The sequence below is a fragment of the Annulohypoxylon truncatum genome (genome assembly GCF_022578515.1).
Source record: "Annulohypoxylon truncatum strain CBS 140777 unplaced genomic scaffold F4807scaffold_53, whole genome shotgun sequence".
NCBI classification, from domain to species: Eukaryota; Fungi; Ascomycota; class Sordariomycetes; order Xylariales; family Hypoxylaceae; genus Annulohypoxylon; species Annulohypoxylon truncatum.
Window position 1 is genome coordinate 198,027 of NW_025953839.1, and position 16,347 is coordinate 214,373.

The window sequence follows — 16,347 nt, forward strand, 5'->3', positions numbered from 1 at the left end:
GGACTCATGACTACATAAATGTGCGAGAGACGTCGATCAAGTACTAGGCAATTACCTATATTACTCAACTTCATAAAGCTCTTCCAGCATAGATTCCAAGTACTCTTTCTGCTCAGCCAAGAAGCCTCTGATATCGACGAGGTCAAAAGGCTTACGCAGCACCTCGCGACGTCGCTCCTCCTTTAGCTTCGTCCGGAAACGCTCCTCGAGGACCTCTAATCTGTACTCGGTGTACTGTGGGTAGAGCTCAGCGAGGTTGCTGATTGGTCGGGAACCGGTGAGGATAGTCTCATCCCGAACGAACGGTGATTTGGGCCGTAACGCAGTTACCATGGAGATACGCTCGCGACCTCCAAACGCCTTCAGGGCTTGATGGTAGATGTACCTGCCCTGCATAACGACAGCCGTACCCTAACGAACCATTAGTGTTTTCTTATGTGTACGATGAAGTGGTAGGTGATTATACCATAGCCGGACCCCGGACTTTCCTGATCTCTCCACTAGGCAACCTGATAGCCGTTTCACCTCCGACCATACCCTCGCAGTCGGAAACCATCGTCACACAAACGAAAGGAAAACTATCGTGGTGCCATGCGACCGATGAATTCTTATCACGATCAGCGGTTATGTCGGCGCTTTCGTCGTTGATGGAGATGTTGATATTGGCGACCTCGTAGTCAAATGCTGGGACAAGCTCGATGCCGGCAACCTTGGAGATCTTGGCAAGAACTTCCGGGGACCACCAAGCGTCGTAGGTGAAAGGTGCTCGCCTGGGTGAGAATCAGCGCTTGAACATGTCGGCTTGGAACTGTTGGAACTTACGCAGGGCCCATTCCACGAACCATATTCGCAGTAAAGGTAGAGCTGTAGCGGCAGTTCTCAAGTACTGACTCGCTGAAGATCTCCCGTCTCATCTGCAACATAGCCTCTTTGGAGAATAGGGGGAAAGGGTCTGAGACGGCGGTAGTGGAGATTCCGTGACCCTCGAGGCCGATATCCTTCATCGTGTAGATATTGGCTGGAGGCTGGAATCGAAGGTGTTTGCTCACATCCCATGGGACCTGCTCAGTCGCACGAGCCTCTTTGATCAGGAACTGGGGTATCTCTGCAGTAGGACGTGTGGCTTTCTTGGTCTTGGGCCCGATGACATGAGGGGCCTTAGGAAAGGTCATTGGCGCAGTGCTGGTTGAGCTGATAGTTAAGGCCGGCATCATGATACAGTAAAGAAGGATATAATTATCTATCTGGATTTGCTTGTTCCAAGTCTTCGCAGCTTGTAGTTTGCTATATACTGGTATAGGCGTGCGGCTAAGGACATAGGCCAAATGCCTTTTTATCTATATCCGTCTAGCTTCCAACATCGTGAAGAACCCCTAAGGTAGGCCATAGATTCGCACCTTATGAGAGTGGTGAACTTGAATAGTATCCGATTCCATTCCGATATACACCCTCTTTCTCTCCCCTTATCGTAGTTCTCCTCCATCCACTGACTGATCGTCTTAGATACGAGGGATAACTGGAATAGTAACGGCCACTTAACCCTATCTTCAAAGTGGGTGTCATGTGATGAGTCTTGTGCAGTTGCTTCGGATCGGATCTTTGGACTTTTCGGCTTTGAATCCGATCCTTGCAATCCGAGAGCTGGGGCTCCGAGGAATAATCAAGCACCTAGGGAGACGTTGGCTTTGTGGAGGACTGGTTTCCCCGAGAATATATTGAGCATATTCGAATAATAGACTCCCTATCACCTACCGATAGGTAACCCAATCCATTAATTCTTTGTGGAAACAATGGAAACTTTCTAGATACACCAACTGGTTCAAATTAACAAAAGTGATTCTCATCTGGGAAGCACCTCTCATTACACCACACGCGGAGGCTTTTGATGAACCCCCAACTGGCTAGTTGAGAGACTATTATCGTTTTTCTTATCTAGGTAGAGACATAATAGTGAGGGCTGAAGCTTAGAATATGCACGTCCAGGCTGCAAGGTTACCCACACGAGTCTTCGCACGGCTTATACGGGCATTCGAATTATCTGCATTAGTAAAGGGACATTCTTACTACGAAGTAAACTTGACCTTTATATCATCCCTTCCTATTTCACCGATTGGCGATCACGTAGATGTAGATTAACTGAGAGTTTTCCCGATATACGACCGGTCCAATGTCAATGCTAAGTGCCCATGTAGACGAAGTCAACTAGAATGAGGCTATCACACAAGGCGCTCAAAGTAACTCGAGAATCTGAATTATCCATCGAAATCCCGCATGGTGACATAGCTTCTTGGTCATGTCGCTGGTGGTAGGATTGTATTCCTTGAGACACTATTATTGGCTACCTACCTATGCGTATAAGATACCCTGCCTCGGCTCTGGAAATAATAGGTAGGAAACAAGACTCCCATGCAGATTTCAAGCCATTTGAATTGTCCTACTTCCCACTGAGGTTACCCTCGGCCCCACGATTTGCGCCCCAGATTCGATGTATGGATCCGCAATGATATGGTCGGATATGGATCCCGAGCCGAATAATAGAGATAGCGAAGCCGAGATGGTTTGCGGGGCTGGTTCGGGATTGGTAGATACTGTAATAGGTATATACCTGGTAGGTAATTTGAAATATGTATAACTGATGATCAATGACACAACATACCTAATATTATTGGGTTAACAATCCTCCAAGTTTCGATACCTTGAACGGTAGCTTTGTAGGTGGGTACCTATCTTGATCATGACCAAAGGTGTGAAGCGTAGGTACCTATGATGATATACTGTACATAAAAGTATCCCTTGAACTTCATTGGCTACATTGGTTGTACCCTTCCGGAAAGAGTATGATGGTAATCCGTCGGTAAATTTGATTGGCCGCGGCACAGTATTGGAAGTATAAGAAGGTACTGTATTCCTGGTTCGTCAGGTGCGGTCAAATATCGGGGCAACGCATGTGGTTAGGTCGTCCATTGTTGAATTCAGAACTTAATCGCAAACAGCATTATGGACGTTCTAGGTTAACTACTAGGTAATGTTTTGGACGCGAATGAAGGGTTGTTTTCAACACCTAAATGTCTTAGATTAGCGGCTTTAAGCGGACTTCTGGTTAAAAGATCTATTACATCAATTGATTCTTCTATAATCATTACCTATCTTCCTACAATTTAACAATCTAATCGCTGTATCATGAACAACTATTGTCTTTACTAAATTGCCTTTCTTAATGCTGCCAACGGCACTATGTAGTTCGGTGTGTCGAATACACTTGTTCCATGGTGGACCATGTTGAAGGGTTTCCAGTTCAGCGTTCCAATAAATCGGGATTTCATTAAGGCACTCAACGTCCCGAAGTGTACTACACCACACCTGTAGTATCCCCTGTAACTTCGAGCCGTTACGGGCCAAATACGCTAATACGCTCTTCGCAACACACCTGTTTTGAACTCGCCATGCGGGCGGTCGAAGATCCTAGAAAAGAATTAAAGGGATAGAATGTTGTATTAATATTCGTTTTCTAAGCTCTAAAATCTCCTGCGGAGATTTTAAATACCTCCCACAGTACAGGTAGCACTTTCCCAGCATATACACCTTATCTATCCTGTTGCATTGGCAGCCGCGCCCGCGGTTCCACCGCCTGAAATTGTGACTAATGGGGACGCTAAACCCCGAGCATTTTTAACTGCTGAAGAGAAGGAATTGATTAAAGAGGACCTATCCTCTATTCCCTGACTGACGCAAGTTGCCAATTAAACAGATATTCTTGTAGACACGATACCCTAACTCCAATCAAATTCTTCAACCGGTACAATGTACCCAGCGTTAGAATAGCGTCAACATACTCTCGGGGAGGGACTCTGGATCTCCGATCTCTTGTACTATAGAGAGGAATTCCTCCGACGAGATGCCGATGTTGTCAAGGAACTCCATATTGCTGGTAGTATGAGGATGGGGAGAATGTAAATGATGCCTGGAGTCTGCTGCCGTTGCGAATGTATTTGAACCGCCATCCACTGCAAAATGCCTGCTATTCTCTTGATTCTCTTTCTGTATAAAGTCAATTGCCGACCCTTCCGCGTTGAACAAATGTAGCATTCGATGACCTTGCTGCCGTGTCTGAAACTCCCGATATAGAGTTTCCAGATAACACAGTTCCGTCTTCCTCAACTTAGCTACTCGATTTCCTCTCGAAATCAGATTGTCTAAAATTTGGTGTGCTAACTGATGGCAACTTTGGTAGTCGACTACACCCGGAAATAGGGCGTTCGCCATAGTCAAGTGAAGGGCAGCTCCGAACGCGAACTCAACATCGTATGGCAAGAATGCTTCTAGAACATGGTCAAGTGTCAGTGATCATATTGAGTTATCATGTGAATTGTTACTTACCTAAAAGGCTGTATTCGCTCGTTAAAATCCGGAGTGTCTTGGCAGCCGACTTGATACCCGTCGAGATGACCGTCCCCGTCTGAGCTAAGAAACTCTCGCAATGATCGTCGCTGGGATATCCTGATACGTCAAATCTTTCTTTCAAAACTGATAGTAGTAGCGGACGTGTTGCCACTATTACACACTATGGAGGAAAGACGTTAGAGTCTTTGAGAGCTATGCAAGGTGCAAAGGATAGAAAGGAGGGTAAACTGACCTGATGGTACATCAAAGTTAGGTGTCGCGTATCTCTTGGCATCGTGCCGACGGAGCTTTGCAGGAGGCTAATGATCTTCTCTATCTCTTGAGCATGGTGGGCCAAGGTATGCAATATAGATCTTGTTTGTTCTAGGAATGTTCCGAGGGGAGTTATATGGGGCTTATACACTGCTGTTATTAAATGTGAGATGAGCTAATTGTTAGGAGGCTAAATTTATGCTTACTAGTTAGTATGACTGATAATAAGTGCGAAAGGTTGACCTGGAGAGTGCGGCAACTGTCTCCTCTTGAATCTGCGTTAGGTGGGTTAATGGGAGTCGTGATGTCGCTGTCCTGTATAGACATTGGAAGTCCTAAAGAGGATGAGAAATGTCTATCCATGAGATATAATGTCCACCAGAGATCGCGGCAATTGTGGATAGTTTCCGCACCAAGCCCATGTTCCGGAAGTTGAGTATGTAGTCCCTCCAACAATGCGATGCGTACTGCGTGGCCGAGCTAGTAAGGGTACCGCGTAAGTGGAGAATAACAGCGGGTTCAACTAATATTCAGGTACTTACATAAATGTGACCTGATTCTCTCTCGTTGATTGAAAAGAAGTATAGCCCAACCAAGGCCAAGACCTCGATTGCCAACAGACTATCTTTCCAGAGGGAAGTAGGATCCGGCAATAATGCCATTGCTCTCATGAAGAATTTCGCTCCTGGGGGCTCTTGGGTCTCCGGTGATTGAGCCTGGAAAGCTGTCCCAAATGCAAGGATCAAATGGAACTTGACAACCCAAAGCGGACATTCAACAGTCTTTCGAAGAGGGTCAGAATAAAAATTACGTATTTGGTTCTCGATCTCTGTTTCGTTAAAGAATCGGTATCTCTGGCCAAGGTGAAACTTGACTGCATATAGGAGATAAAGAGCATGATCCAGTGAGGGCAAGCCACTGAAATCAGGGGCGTTTGATGATGGAGCCTTTGGCAAGGTCCAGACTTCAGGATCAATTATGTTGGCGGGAATCGCTGGGTCTTCAGGATATAACTTCTCACTTATCATGAGCATGAGGCGCATTGTGAAAGACCATGTTGACCAAGGCGCTAGCCATACTATCACCGTCGAGTTAACTCTGCGAATCTGGTAGCCGTTGCCAAACACTTACTCCAGGTGCGTTTATTCCTACATGCGTTCTTGATAACTTTCGAAGGTATCACAAATGGATTGGTCCAGACCCGGAGTGGAGAGCTATCATGCTGATATGCTGGGGTGGTCGCTGGGTCGGGGCATGCGTCAGACTGCTGAGGAGGTTCGATCGTGGGCGCCGGAGAAATAAGCCTACTATGAACCCTATGCTGGGGATTGGTGGGGCTATCTTCCAAGGCAGACATCCGCGATATAGATGGAGAGTTGAGAGGATGTGCGCACTGGCCTAACGCTGAAGACTGCGCATCCGGAGAACGAGCCCGGCCTTCTCCCTGATCTGGCGACTCAAGATTGCTTGCAGAAGGTGACCGGGTGTGCTCTTCCGCTTGTCTCTTGAGTTGTTGGAGATATCTTGGGTGTTAAAATCCGGGTCAGTATAAAAGACGGGGGGAGAGGATATAAGAGATCTTGACGTACTTTTCCGAGACGACGACTTTAACACCGGTCTCGGTAAAGTGACACTGGACGGAACGTCTTTTACAGTTTTGACAGGGTTCATTTCCAGAGCACTTAATCTTGCTTTGACGACATGCGATGCAGCTATTTTATTCGTGTCAGTATTGCACCTAGATCTTTAAAAGGGGTAAGGGGCACTCAACGCATTCGCAGTTCGTCTGGACTTCCGCCGCTTCGTCAGAGTGTTTGATTCTGTTGAGCCTTCCATTGGATACACGAGGACTTATACGAATATTATAGTAATCACGATACACTGATGAGATTCATGGCAGGTAAAATGTCTACGATATAAGGACGACTTGGGGAGATTTATCGGTATCTTGGTACCGGCATCTTCATAAGGTACCCGCATTATGGCGGGGTAAAGATAAGGGTCCTGAATTGGCTACCTGCATCCATACTTAGCAAAGACCAGTAACTTTAACCACACGACACCTTTTCCTGAAAAAAACGACACCTTCCTAATTGGGAATAGTCGGGACCCGCCTAACTTCTTTTGTCGCACACTTTCATTCAGTGCCGTACACCTTATTACTTAATACTACCCTCAACTGACTTTATTACCTAATATACTCAATTACGTCAATTGAACTTAGTCGAATTTTTTCTTAAGTCAACATACCTACCTAATCTACAACTAGAAACTTAGTACTACGCACCTAAGTTAAATTAAGGATTGAAACGTCGATTCAATGTTGTATCGATTATATTAATTACTTGGGTACTGCTATTAATATAACGTTGGTAGTGCTGTATAACAGGGACAATAGGGTTCGCGATGATTGTTGTTGTTTTTGCTATGTAAGCGTATGCACGAGCCAATTAGTGGCACGTGTCTGTATTACATAATCGAGCTCTGACCTGGCTGGCTTATGTAATCAATATTCCAACAGCCTCCCTAATTGATCTATATGCAACTGACCTAAAGGACCTTGCGACCGTAGCACCTCGTATGCCGTTTATATTACTTAATACTAGTGGTATAAATCTCGCAAAAGCCAAGGTTGCAGTAGGAGTAAGTACCTGTGATGGCAGTAGCCATACAAAATTAGTGGGAGGTGGCATAATAGGTACAACCTTGAAACTGAGTATATTAGGTAATAAAGTCAGTTGAGGGTATTAGGTAATAAGGTGTACGGCATTGAATGAAGGTGTGCGACAAAAACACTGCTAAATTAGGTGGGTCCTTACTAGTCCCAATTAGGAAGGTGTCGTTTTTTTTAGGAAAAGGTGTCGTGTAATTAAAATTATTAAGTAAAAACTTATAGGAAATAATTAACCGTTAATTTACGGTTTAAGTTTTTCGAATTATAAATATATAATTTATTTTAATTTAACGTTTATTTATTTAAACGTTTATAAAATTAAATAATTATTTATATTTTATTATTAAATATTTTTAAACGTTTAAATTTTAATATTTATTTTTAATTAATAATAATTTTAATAAATATATATAATTATTTTATTATTTTAATTTATTTTAATTTATTTTAATTTAAATATATATAATTATTTTAATATTTTAAATTTTTAATTTTAAAATATATATAATTATTTTAATTATTTTAATTTAATTATTTTAATTTTATTATATTATTTATTTTTAAGTTTTATATAAAATTTTATTTTTATTTATTTATTTATATTTTTTTTTTTTTTTTAAAACTTTAAATATTTTAAAATTTAAAGTTTTTAAAAAAGTTTTTAAAAATTTATTTATTTATTTATTTATTTATTTAAAACTTATTAAAATCGTTTTTAAAAATTTTAAAACCTTTAAAATTAATTTATTTAATAAATTTTATTAATAATTTTCATTTATTTATAAAACTTAATTATATAATTAAATAAATATTATAATTAATATTATAATTATAAATTTAATAAATATAAAAAATTATTTTAATTTAAATAAATTTAATTTAATTTAATTTAATTTAATTTATTTATTTATTTATATATTAATTTTAACGTTATATTTATTTCCGTTATTTTTATTAATTCCCGTAACTTTTTCGTTTAAATATATTTAAAACTTTAAATAAATAATTAAATAATTTAAATATTTAAGTTTTAATTAAATATAAAAACGTATATAAATGTTTATTTAAAATTATAATTACTTAATGGTTTATTTATTTTTAAACGTTTATTATAAATAAATTATTAATTAACGGTTAATTGTTCCCTGCTAATCTTTATACGGTAGGTCGTGCCTTAAGTGGTAACACCAAACACTTCCAAGGTTGGAAGTGGGACCCTCTGACATTAGCTAAAGCTAGGTAGGTACTGAAAGTAGCCCTGGAAGAGTAAATGATGTTGTATTTCTTAAGTTTAAACTCTCGTCTACAATTTGAGCAAGTTTCTACTTAAACCCTTTGATTACGTAACCACCACACAGTACTGCTAATCTAAATATCATCCATGGATGTCAACAAGCGTCACTTATCTCCTACGATTCCCGCAATTTCTTTTCGACGACTCAACAATACAAGACAATATCGCAAGGTCGGTACTGAATCAAGGTGGAAATCTTCTCTTGATCCACCTGGTTTCATAACCACAGCATAGTTCAGCTGCTAATACCTTGGACCTCTACGGAATTTGCACGCAGACACGAGTAACGGTCTCCGTATAAGCAAGTTTGCATTATATTATCGCATCATAGCTTCGAAGATGTATTCGAGACTACATCGAATTCAACTGCTCCCCAACCTTCGAACTCGCAGGACCAATGCCCCGCCTCCTCCATCGGCATAGCCTGCAGGCAACTGCCGGGCATGATTACCTGTCCGGGGAGGAATTCAACGTCGAACTCGGCTAGTCGGTTGACAAGCCACGCAGTCGCTGATATTGGGTTCCCGAGGATGTTCCCCGTGTTGCCTGTCATAACCTCTCGCCCGTTGAACTTCAGTACACCTTTAGTATTGCTCAGGTCTAGGTCTGTCAACCGTCGTGGCGTTCCCCCGAGAATCACCGCACCGGTGGACCCGTTATCGGCCAGGGTGTCTTCGAGCCCGATAGCCCAATTCTGGACTCGGGAGTCGATAATCTCAACCGCCGGAATGGCGTAGTCGACGGCGCTGATGACATCGGCCGCCGTGACGTTGGGGCCGCGGAGGTGATTCTTGAGCACGAAGGCCGGCTCCAATTCAACGTAAGGCTTGATGAGCTTGTCTAATGAGATCTTCGTGCCCTGGTAGATGAAGAGACTAGCAAGAAGGAATCCGTAGTCGGGCTGGTCGAGACCGAAAGCATCTTGCATGACCTTGGCGATGTTCCCCAGCTTGTAACCAACTAAGCGATCCCCATCCTTACTGATCGCATTCTGGACTGTGATCTTCTGAACCTCGAAGGCCCCCTTCACATCCAGAGATGGGTAGGTTTTGGAAGGAGGAGGGATGGGACTTCGATTGATTCGAGCCGTGCGCAGAGCATCCGCGATTTCGTTCAATTCGGACGTGTTCATGGTTGATTGTGCAAGTGTCGCCGGAATTCGAATATTTGACGAAAGTGATATTGGCTGGTCGCCAAATGGGTATTCGTGAATGTTCTGAGGTTGGCATATGCCTACCTACTAACAGAGAAGAGATCCTAAGATCATCTTCGAGCTAGATATACATGCCTCCGTCTCGACGTATCCGGTCATTTGATCACATCGTTTGCAATTGAATCGTAAACGTACAAAGGTTCCCGAGCGAGATAGGAGTATTCGGAATATGCGGGTCAGTCAGAAGCCGACTTAATGGCCCCACCATTATTCTCGGGTGAGGAAGCCGAGATAGTGGGCTTGCGATATTCACCTGGACCGGGGCGCTGTATGTCTTAGTTCTAATCGCGAAAGGTAATATCCAGTCTAGGCACAATTATGATGTTAATCTCGAGAAATATAGAATAATTCAGTATTTAATAGGAACTTGAATAGTTGGGCTTCCATCTATCTTCCTCAAGACTTGCCGTCGCATTCTTCCTCAGAATCGACCTACCTACCTAAACATGGCCGCCTCGTTAACCTCAAGCCTGAAAGACCCTGGCCTCCTAGTTGAAGGCGCATATATAAACGGTCAATGGGTATCTTCCAGGTCTAAGAAGACCTTCGAGGTTCTAAATCCCGCTTCTGGTGAGGTTATTGGGGCTTGTCCCGAGTCAACGCTGGACGATCTTAACGATGCAATCAGGGCCTCTTCTCAAGCATTCCCCATATGGAGAGCGCTGTCCGGGCGTCAGCGTGGACGCATCTTGCGACGTTTCTTCGACCTAATCGTCGAGAATAAGGAAGATATCGGCAAAATTATCACCGCCGAAAATGGGAAATCCCGGGGAGACGCCGAGGGTGAGGCTCTATTCTCGGCTGGCTTCTTCGAATGGTTTGCCGAAGAAGCGCCCCGAATATACGGCGATGTTGTTCCACATACCACACCGAATGGCAGAATTCAGATCCTTAAGCAACCGATTGGTGTTTGCGGTCTTATCACGCCTTGGAACTTCCCTATGGCAATGGGTGCTCGGAAAATCGCCGCAGCGCTTGCTGCGGGATGCACTGTCGTACTGAAGCCAGATGGTTTAACACCATTTTCGTCCAATGTCCTAGCTGTGATTGGCGAGCGCGCTGGTATCCCCAAGGGGGTTTTCAACGTGGTGACCGCACTTGAGAATACTCCGGCGCTTGGTCTCGCTCTCTGCCAGTCTGACATAGTAAAGAAGATCTCGTTTACGGGTTCCACGAGAGTCGGCAAGCTATTGATGCAGCAATCGAGCAGTACCTTGAAAAAGCTCAGCTTAGAGCTTGGGGGGAACGCCCCGTTTATCGTTTTCGAGGATGCGGACGTCGAGGTGGCCGTAGCAAGCGCCATCGTGAGCAAATTCAAGGTGACTGGTCAGACATGCGTATGCGCAAACAGGATATTCGTGCAGGAGGCCATTTACGATAAGTTCAGCAAGAGGCTTATAGAGGAGGTGGGAAAATTCCATGTTGGCAATGGAATTCAAGAATCCGTTACCTACGGAGGTGCACAGGGCTCAGAACGAAATAACGCGGTTTTTTATTGCGCAAGCCCCGGGGGTGGTAAACGAAAAAAGGAAAAGACATATATGTAAGTATGTAAAGGTACGATTGTTTTTACGCATATTTATGCATTGAAGTAAATTTATGAAGATAGCGGGGTTGAATTTTTTTAAAAAATAAAATAAAATTATAAATAAAATAATATTTATTTTTATTAAATATTATTAAATATTATTATATTATATAAATTTTTATAAAATTTAAATAATTTAATAATAATTTAATATAATAATTTAATATTTAATTTATTTTTAATTTATTAATTATTTATTTTTAAAAAAAAAATTTAAATTTTTTAATTATTATAAATTTTATTTATTTTAACGAATTTAAATTAAAGTTTTATTTTTAATTATATTTTTTTAATTATATTTATTTTTAATTAATTATATTATAAAAATCGTTAAAAATTTTAAAAATTAAATTTTAATTTAAAATTTAATAATAATTTTTTTTTTTAAAAATTATACGTTTAATTTAATTACACGTTTAAATAATTTAAATAAATTTTTATTTAATTAATATTTTAATTATTACGAAAATTCGGGTATAATATAATTTAAATATATAAATTTTATTTTTAATATAAAATATAATAAATAAAATCGGTATATTTAAATTATAATATATTTAAATTTTTTTAATAATTAAAACGCGTTAACGTATTAACGCGTTTATTTAATAAATATTTAAATATATAATTTAAAAATAAAAATTTAAATTATTTTTTAAATAAATAACTTTTTATATAAATAATAATTATTAATTTATTTTTAAATTTATTTTTAAAATTATTAAAAATATTTTAAATTAAATTTTATTAAATAAATTTTTATATAATAACGATTCGAAATAATAAATATATAAATAATTTTAAATATAAAATTATCGAAATTTTATTAAATTATTTAATTTTAAATTTATATAATTATTAATTATAATATTATCGTTTTAAAATAAACGGGTATAATTTTTATAATTTTATAATTTTAAATTTTTAACTTTTAAAAATTAAAATATTTTAAATTTAAATTTAAATAATATTTTAAATAATTAAAAAACTTTAAATTATTTATTATTAACCCCGAATTATATTTTTTAAAATATATTATACGTAATTATAATATAATATATATTTAAATTTTAAAAATAATTTTAATTTATAATTTTAATTAAAATTTTTATATTATTAAATTTTAAATTAAATTTTAAAAAACGTTATACCCGTTTTATAAATATAATAATACGGATTATATTACGAATAATTATATATATAATTTAAAATTTAATTTAAATTAATTAAAATAAAATTTTATTATTTTATAATTTAAAAAAATAATATTAATATATTTTTATTTAATTTATTATAAAATTAAATATTTTAAAAATTTAAAATTTAAAAAATTATTAAAATTATTATTAACGAATAAATAATAATTAAAAAACGAACCGTTTTTATTTAAAAAAAAATAATAAAAAAATTTTATTTTATTTTTAATAAATTATTTTAATAATAACGAAAAATATATTATTTATTTTATATTTATTTTTTTTTAAATATTCGTTAATAATAAAATAAATTTATTAAAATAATTATTAAAATTTATAATTATTATTTTAATATATTTAAAAATATATTATTATATTTTTAATAATTAAAAATTAATTTAATATTATTTTTTTCCGGGTAATTATATAATAAAATATAATTTTTATAACCCGTAAATTAAAATTTTTAATTAAAATATAATAAAATAAAATAAATTATTATATAAAAAATATAAAATATTTTTATTTTAATTATTATAAAAAATTTTTTTATTATTTTAAATAAAATAAATTTAATAAAAAAATTTTATATTAATTATAACCGTAATATATATAAATAATTAATAAATTTATATTAATTAAATATATATAAATATTTATTTCGTAATAATATCGTACGTTTTTTATAAAATAAATATACGAAATAAAAAATAATAATAATAATAAATAATTTAATATTTTTTTTAAATATTATAAATTTTATTAATATAATAATTTATATTTTTTTAATATAATTTAATTTATAAATATAATTTAATTTTTATAAAATTATATTTTTAATAATTAATAAAAATAATTTATATATTTTATTTAAAATATTTTAAATTAAATTTTATTATATAAAATTAATTAAATTATTATATTTATTAATTATTAAAAATATAATTTTATAAAAATTAAATTATATTAAAAAATATAAATTATTATAAAAATTATTAAATTAAAATATTAAAAAATTTAATTTTTTTTTTTTTTAAATATTTTAATTTAATATAAAAAATTATTTAATAATAATAATAAATATTTTTATATAATAAATTATATAATTATATATAATTAATATATTTTAAATAAAATAATTTATTTATTAATATTAAATATATTAATAAAATAAAATAAAAATAAATAAAAAAATTAATTATTTTAAATTTTAATAAAATTTTAAAAATTTTAAAAAATTTTATATATATTAATTATAAATTATAATAAATTTTTTTAAATATATATAATTAAATTTTTTAAAAATTATATTTATTTTAAATTATAATTTATATTATTTTTAAAATAATATATAAAATAATAATTTAAATATTAAATTAATTATAATATTTTTTATATTATAAAAATAATTAAAATAATTTATTTTATTATTATTATTATTATTATTATTATTATTATTATTATTATTATTATTATTATTATTATTATTAAAATTATAATATATAATTTTAATTAATAAATTAAAATTTAATAATTTATTTTATTATATATATAATAAAAATTTTATTTAATATATATTAATATAATTATAAATAAATAATTATTATATAATATAAATAAAATAAAATTTTTAATAATTTTTAATATTATTTTTTTTATTATATATATATATATAAATAAATTAATTATTTAATTTATTATTTTATAATTAATTTTTTTTATATATAATTATTTTATATAATTATTATTTTAATAATATATATATAATTTAATTAATAATATATTTTATTTATTTTTTTAATATATTATTTATATTATATTTATAAATATTATTATAATTAAAAATAAATTTTTAATATATTTTAATAAATTTAAATGTTTTTTTAAAAAATTACCCCGTTAAACGAATTTTTTCCGTTATATTAAAAAAGTACATGCGCAATCCATCCAATTCCGGCTAAAACGTGCATTAGCGCCGCCCTAAAATCGTCTAGCGCGCTCTTTATAATCCGTGCACAGCACTAAATTCCCACTAGGCGTGCACCTATATACTAAATTCTCGTTATTTCGTTCTGAGCCCTGTGCTCCGCCGTAGTTACCCACGGACCACTGACTACCGGCGTGAGCAAAGTGGAGGAACACGTGGAAGATGCTGTCAGCAAAAACGCGACAATATTGCTCGGCGGCAAGCGCCTCCCTAATCTTGGCACCAACTTCTTCGAACCGACAATCTTGGGCGATGTGGACGACTCTATGAAAGTGATGAATGAGGAAACCTTCGGACCACTTGCGGCCTTGACCAAGTTCAAGACGGAGGATGAAGTGATACAAAGGGCGAATAATGTCGACGTGGGATTGGCCTCCTATGTTATTACGAATGATTTATCTAGGACTCATCGCGTGACTGAGAAACTAGATTTTGGCATGGTCGCTATCAACACGGGAGTCATTTCGGATCCTGCAGCACCGTGAGTAATTCCTTTAACGAGAATGCTGAATGAAGTTTGCTAATAGTTTGTTAGATTTGGTGGTGTGAAGAATTCGGGTATGGGGCGCGAAGGTAGTAAGTATGGTATGGACGACTATCTGGTTCTCAAAACGGTTGTAATCGGGAATATTAATACTGAACACAAATTGTGATACTTGCTTGTAATAAGGGGTGGACATAATTAGAATTTGTAAAAGTCGCAGCTAACTGGACGATGCTTAAGCTTAACAGTAAATGGATTAATGGCTGCCCGTTATAAACCCCCACGTATGGTGGGCCAGGGCGCTTTGACGCCTTCCATTAAAGGACACCAGTCCGGTAAGATGTGTATAAATTTATTAAAATTAATGGTTTAATTTTAATTAATTTAATTATTTACTTAATATTTAAATAACGTTCATTAATTTAATATTTAATAAATAATTAATAAATTAATTTTTAAATTAATTTTTTAATTTAATTTAAAAATTAATTTAAAATTAAAAAAAATTAAAAACTTATTTTAAAATTAAATAAAAATTTAATTTTTAAATTAAATTAAAAATTAATTTAATTAATTAAAAAAAACCGAATATTTAATTAATTTTTTAATTAATTATTAAATAATAAATAATAATATTAAATCCGTTAACCCGTTAATTTATTTTATATATTATAATATATATTATATAAATATATAATAAATTTTAATTATTAATATTATATTTTATTATTTATAAAAATTATAATATTAAAAAACGTTATAAATTATAAAAAATTATAATGTTTTTTAATTTATATTATTTATAACGCGTTAAATTTAAAATTATTTTATTTAAATTTAAATATTTTATATTTAAATTATTTTAAAATAATTTTTAAAATTAATTAATAATTATTTTAATGTTATTATTATAAAATTATATTTTAATAAAAAATTTTAAATATAAAAATTAATTATTTTATTTATTTAATAAATTATTTATATTTTATAAATTAAAACCGTAAAAAAAATATTAATATATATTAAACGTTATTATTTATAAAATTATAATTAACTTTTAACGTTTAAAATTTTTAATTTTATTTATTATAATAAATAATTAAATTTTTAAATTAATAATCGTTTTAAAAATAATATTTAAAATATATTATTATTATTAAACGTTTTTTATATTATTTTTAAATATTAATTAAAATAAAAATAAAATAAAAATAATTTTAAATACGCCGGTTATTTAAATATATTTATTTAAATTTAT

The 16,347-nt window shown here is 33.7% G+C and overlaps 5 protein-coding genes across 5 annotated transcripts; 2 read left to right on the forward strand and 3 right to left on the reverse strand.

The window, feature by feature from the left end:
- Nucleotides 1–60: 60 nt before the first annotated feature.
- On the reverse strand, nt 61–1,211 carry F4807DRAFT_454516 (uncharacterized protein; the record flags this gene model as incomplete). The annotated part of the gene is made up of 3 exons (XM_048000590.1): nt 61–411; nt 467–770; nt 823–1,211. 3 exons carry the CDS (start codon nt 1,209–1,211, stop codon nt 61–63), a joined length of 1,044 nt encoding a protein of 347 aa, XP_047849213.1.
- A 2,263-nt stretch (nt 1,212–3,474) lies between these two features.
- F4807DRAFT_446372 (uncharacterized protein) lies at nt 3,475–6,566 on the reverse strand. Its single transcript, XM_047999813.1, has 8 exons — nt 6,425–6,566; nt 6,243–6,365; nt 5,785–6,176; nt 5,196–5,731; nt 4,860–5,133; nt 4,634–4,806; nt 4,378–4,561; nt 3,475–4,319 (listed from the first exon to the last, which is right to left on the reverse strand). Exons 1-8 carry the CDS (start codon nt 6,487–6,489, stop codon nt 3,814–3,816), a joined length of 2,253 nt encoding a protein of 750 aa, XP_047849214.1. The 5' UTR covers nt 6,490–6,566; the 3' UTR covers nt 3,475–3,813.
- Nucleotides 6,567–8,646: 2,080 nt separating this feature from the next.
- F4807DRAFT_325594 (putative TodF product hydratase) lies at nt 8,647–10,184 on the reverse strand. The gene has a single exon (XM_047995200.1). The coding sequence runs from the start codon at nt 9,751–9,753 to the stop codon at nt 8,947–8,949; it is 807 nt and encodes a 268-aa protein (XP_047849215.1). The 5' UTR covers nt 9,754–10,184; the 3' UTR covers nt 8,647–8,946.
- Nucleotide 10,185: 1 nt separating this feature from the next.
- On the forward strand, nt 10,186–11,444 carry F4807DRAFT_325595 (Aldehyde/histidinol dehydrogenase). The gene has a single exon (XM_047995201.1). The coding sequence runs from the start codon at nt 10,281–10,283 to the stop codon at nt 11,379–11,381; it is 1,101 nt and encodes a 366-aa protein (XP_047849216.1). The 5' UTR covers nt 10,186–10,280; the 3' UTR covers nt 11,382–11,444.
- A 3,034-nt stretch (nt 11,445–14,478) lies between these two features.
- On the forward strand, nt 14,479–15,415 carry F4807DRAFT_446376 (succinate semialdehyde dehydrogenase). The gene is made up of 2 exons (XM_047999814.1): nt 14,479–15,086; nt 15,141–15,415. Exons 1-2 carry the CDS (start codon nt 14,872–14,874, stop codon nt 15,256–15,258), a joined length of 333 nt encoding a protein of 110 aa, XP_047849217.1. The 5' UTR covers nt 14,479–14,871; the 3' UTR covers nt 15,259–15,415.
- Nucleotides 15,416–16,347: the final 932 nt, after the last annotated feature.

Bases quoted from the DNA above. Each gene is read 5' to 3' on its own strand.
- F4807DRAFT_446372 (XM_047999813.1), bottom strand. From the start codon at position 6,489: ATGGAAGGCTCAACAGAATCAAACACTCTGACGAAGCGGCGGAAGTCC. The intron at 5,134-5,195 runs GTAAGTACCTGA...TACCCTTACTAG, and splicing joins GAGAATCAGGTCACATTTAT to CTCGGCCACGCAGTACGCAT. The intron at 4,807-4,859 runs GTAAGCATAAAT...ATTTAATAACAG, and splicing joins ATTATCAGTCATACTAACTA to CAGTGTATAAGCCCCATATA.
- F4807DRAFT_325594 (XM_047995200.1), bottom strand. From the start codon at position 9,753: ATGAACACGTCCGAATTGAACGAAATCGCGGATGCTCTGCGCACGGCT.
- F4807DRAFT_325595 (XM_047995201.1), top strand. From the start codon at position 10,281: ATGGCCGCCTCGTTAACCTCAAGCCTGAAAGACCCTGGCCTCCTAGTT.
- F4807DRAFT_446376 (XM_047999814.1), top strand. From the start codon at position 14,872: ATGAAAGTGATGAATGAGGAAACCTTCGGACCACTTGCGGCCTTGACC. The intron at 15,087-15,140 runs GTGAGTAATTCC...ATAGTTTGTTAG, and splicing joins ATTTCGGATCCTGCAGCACC to ATTTGGTGGTGTGAAGAATT.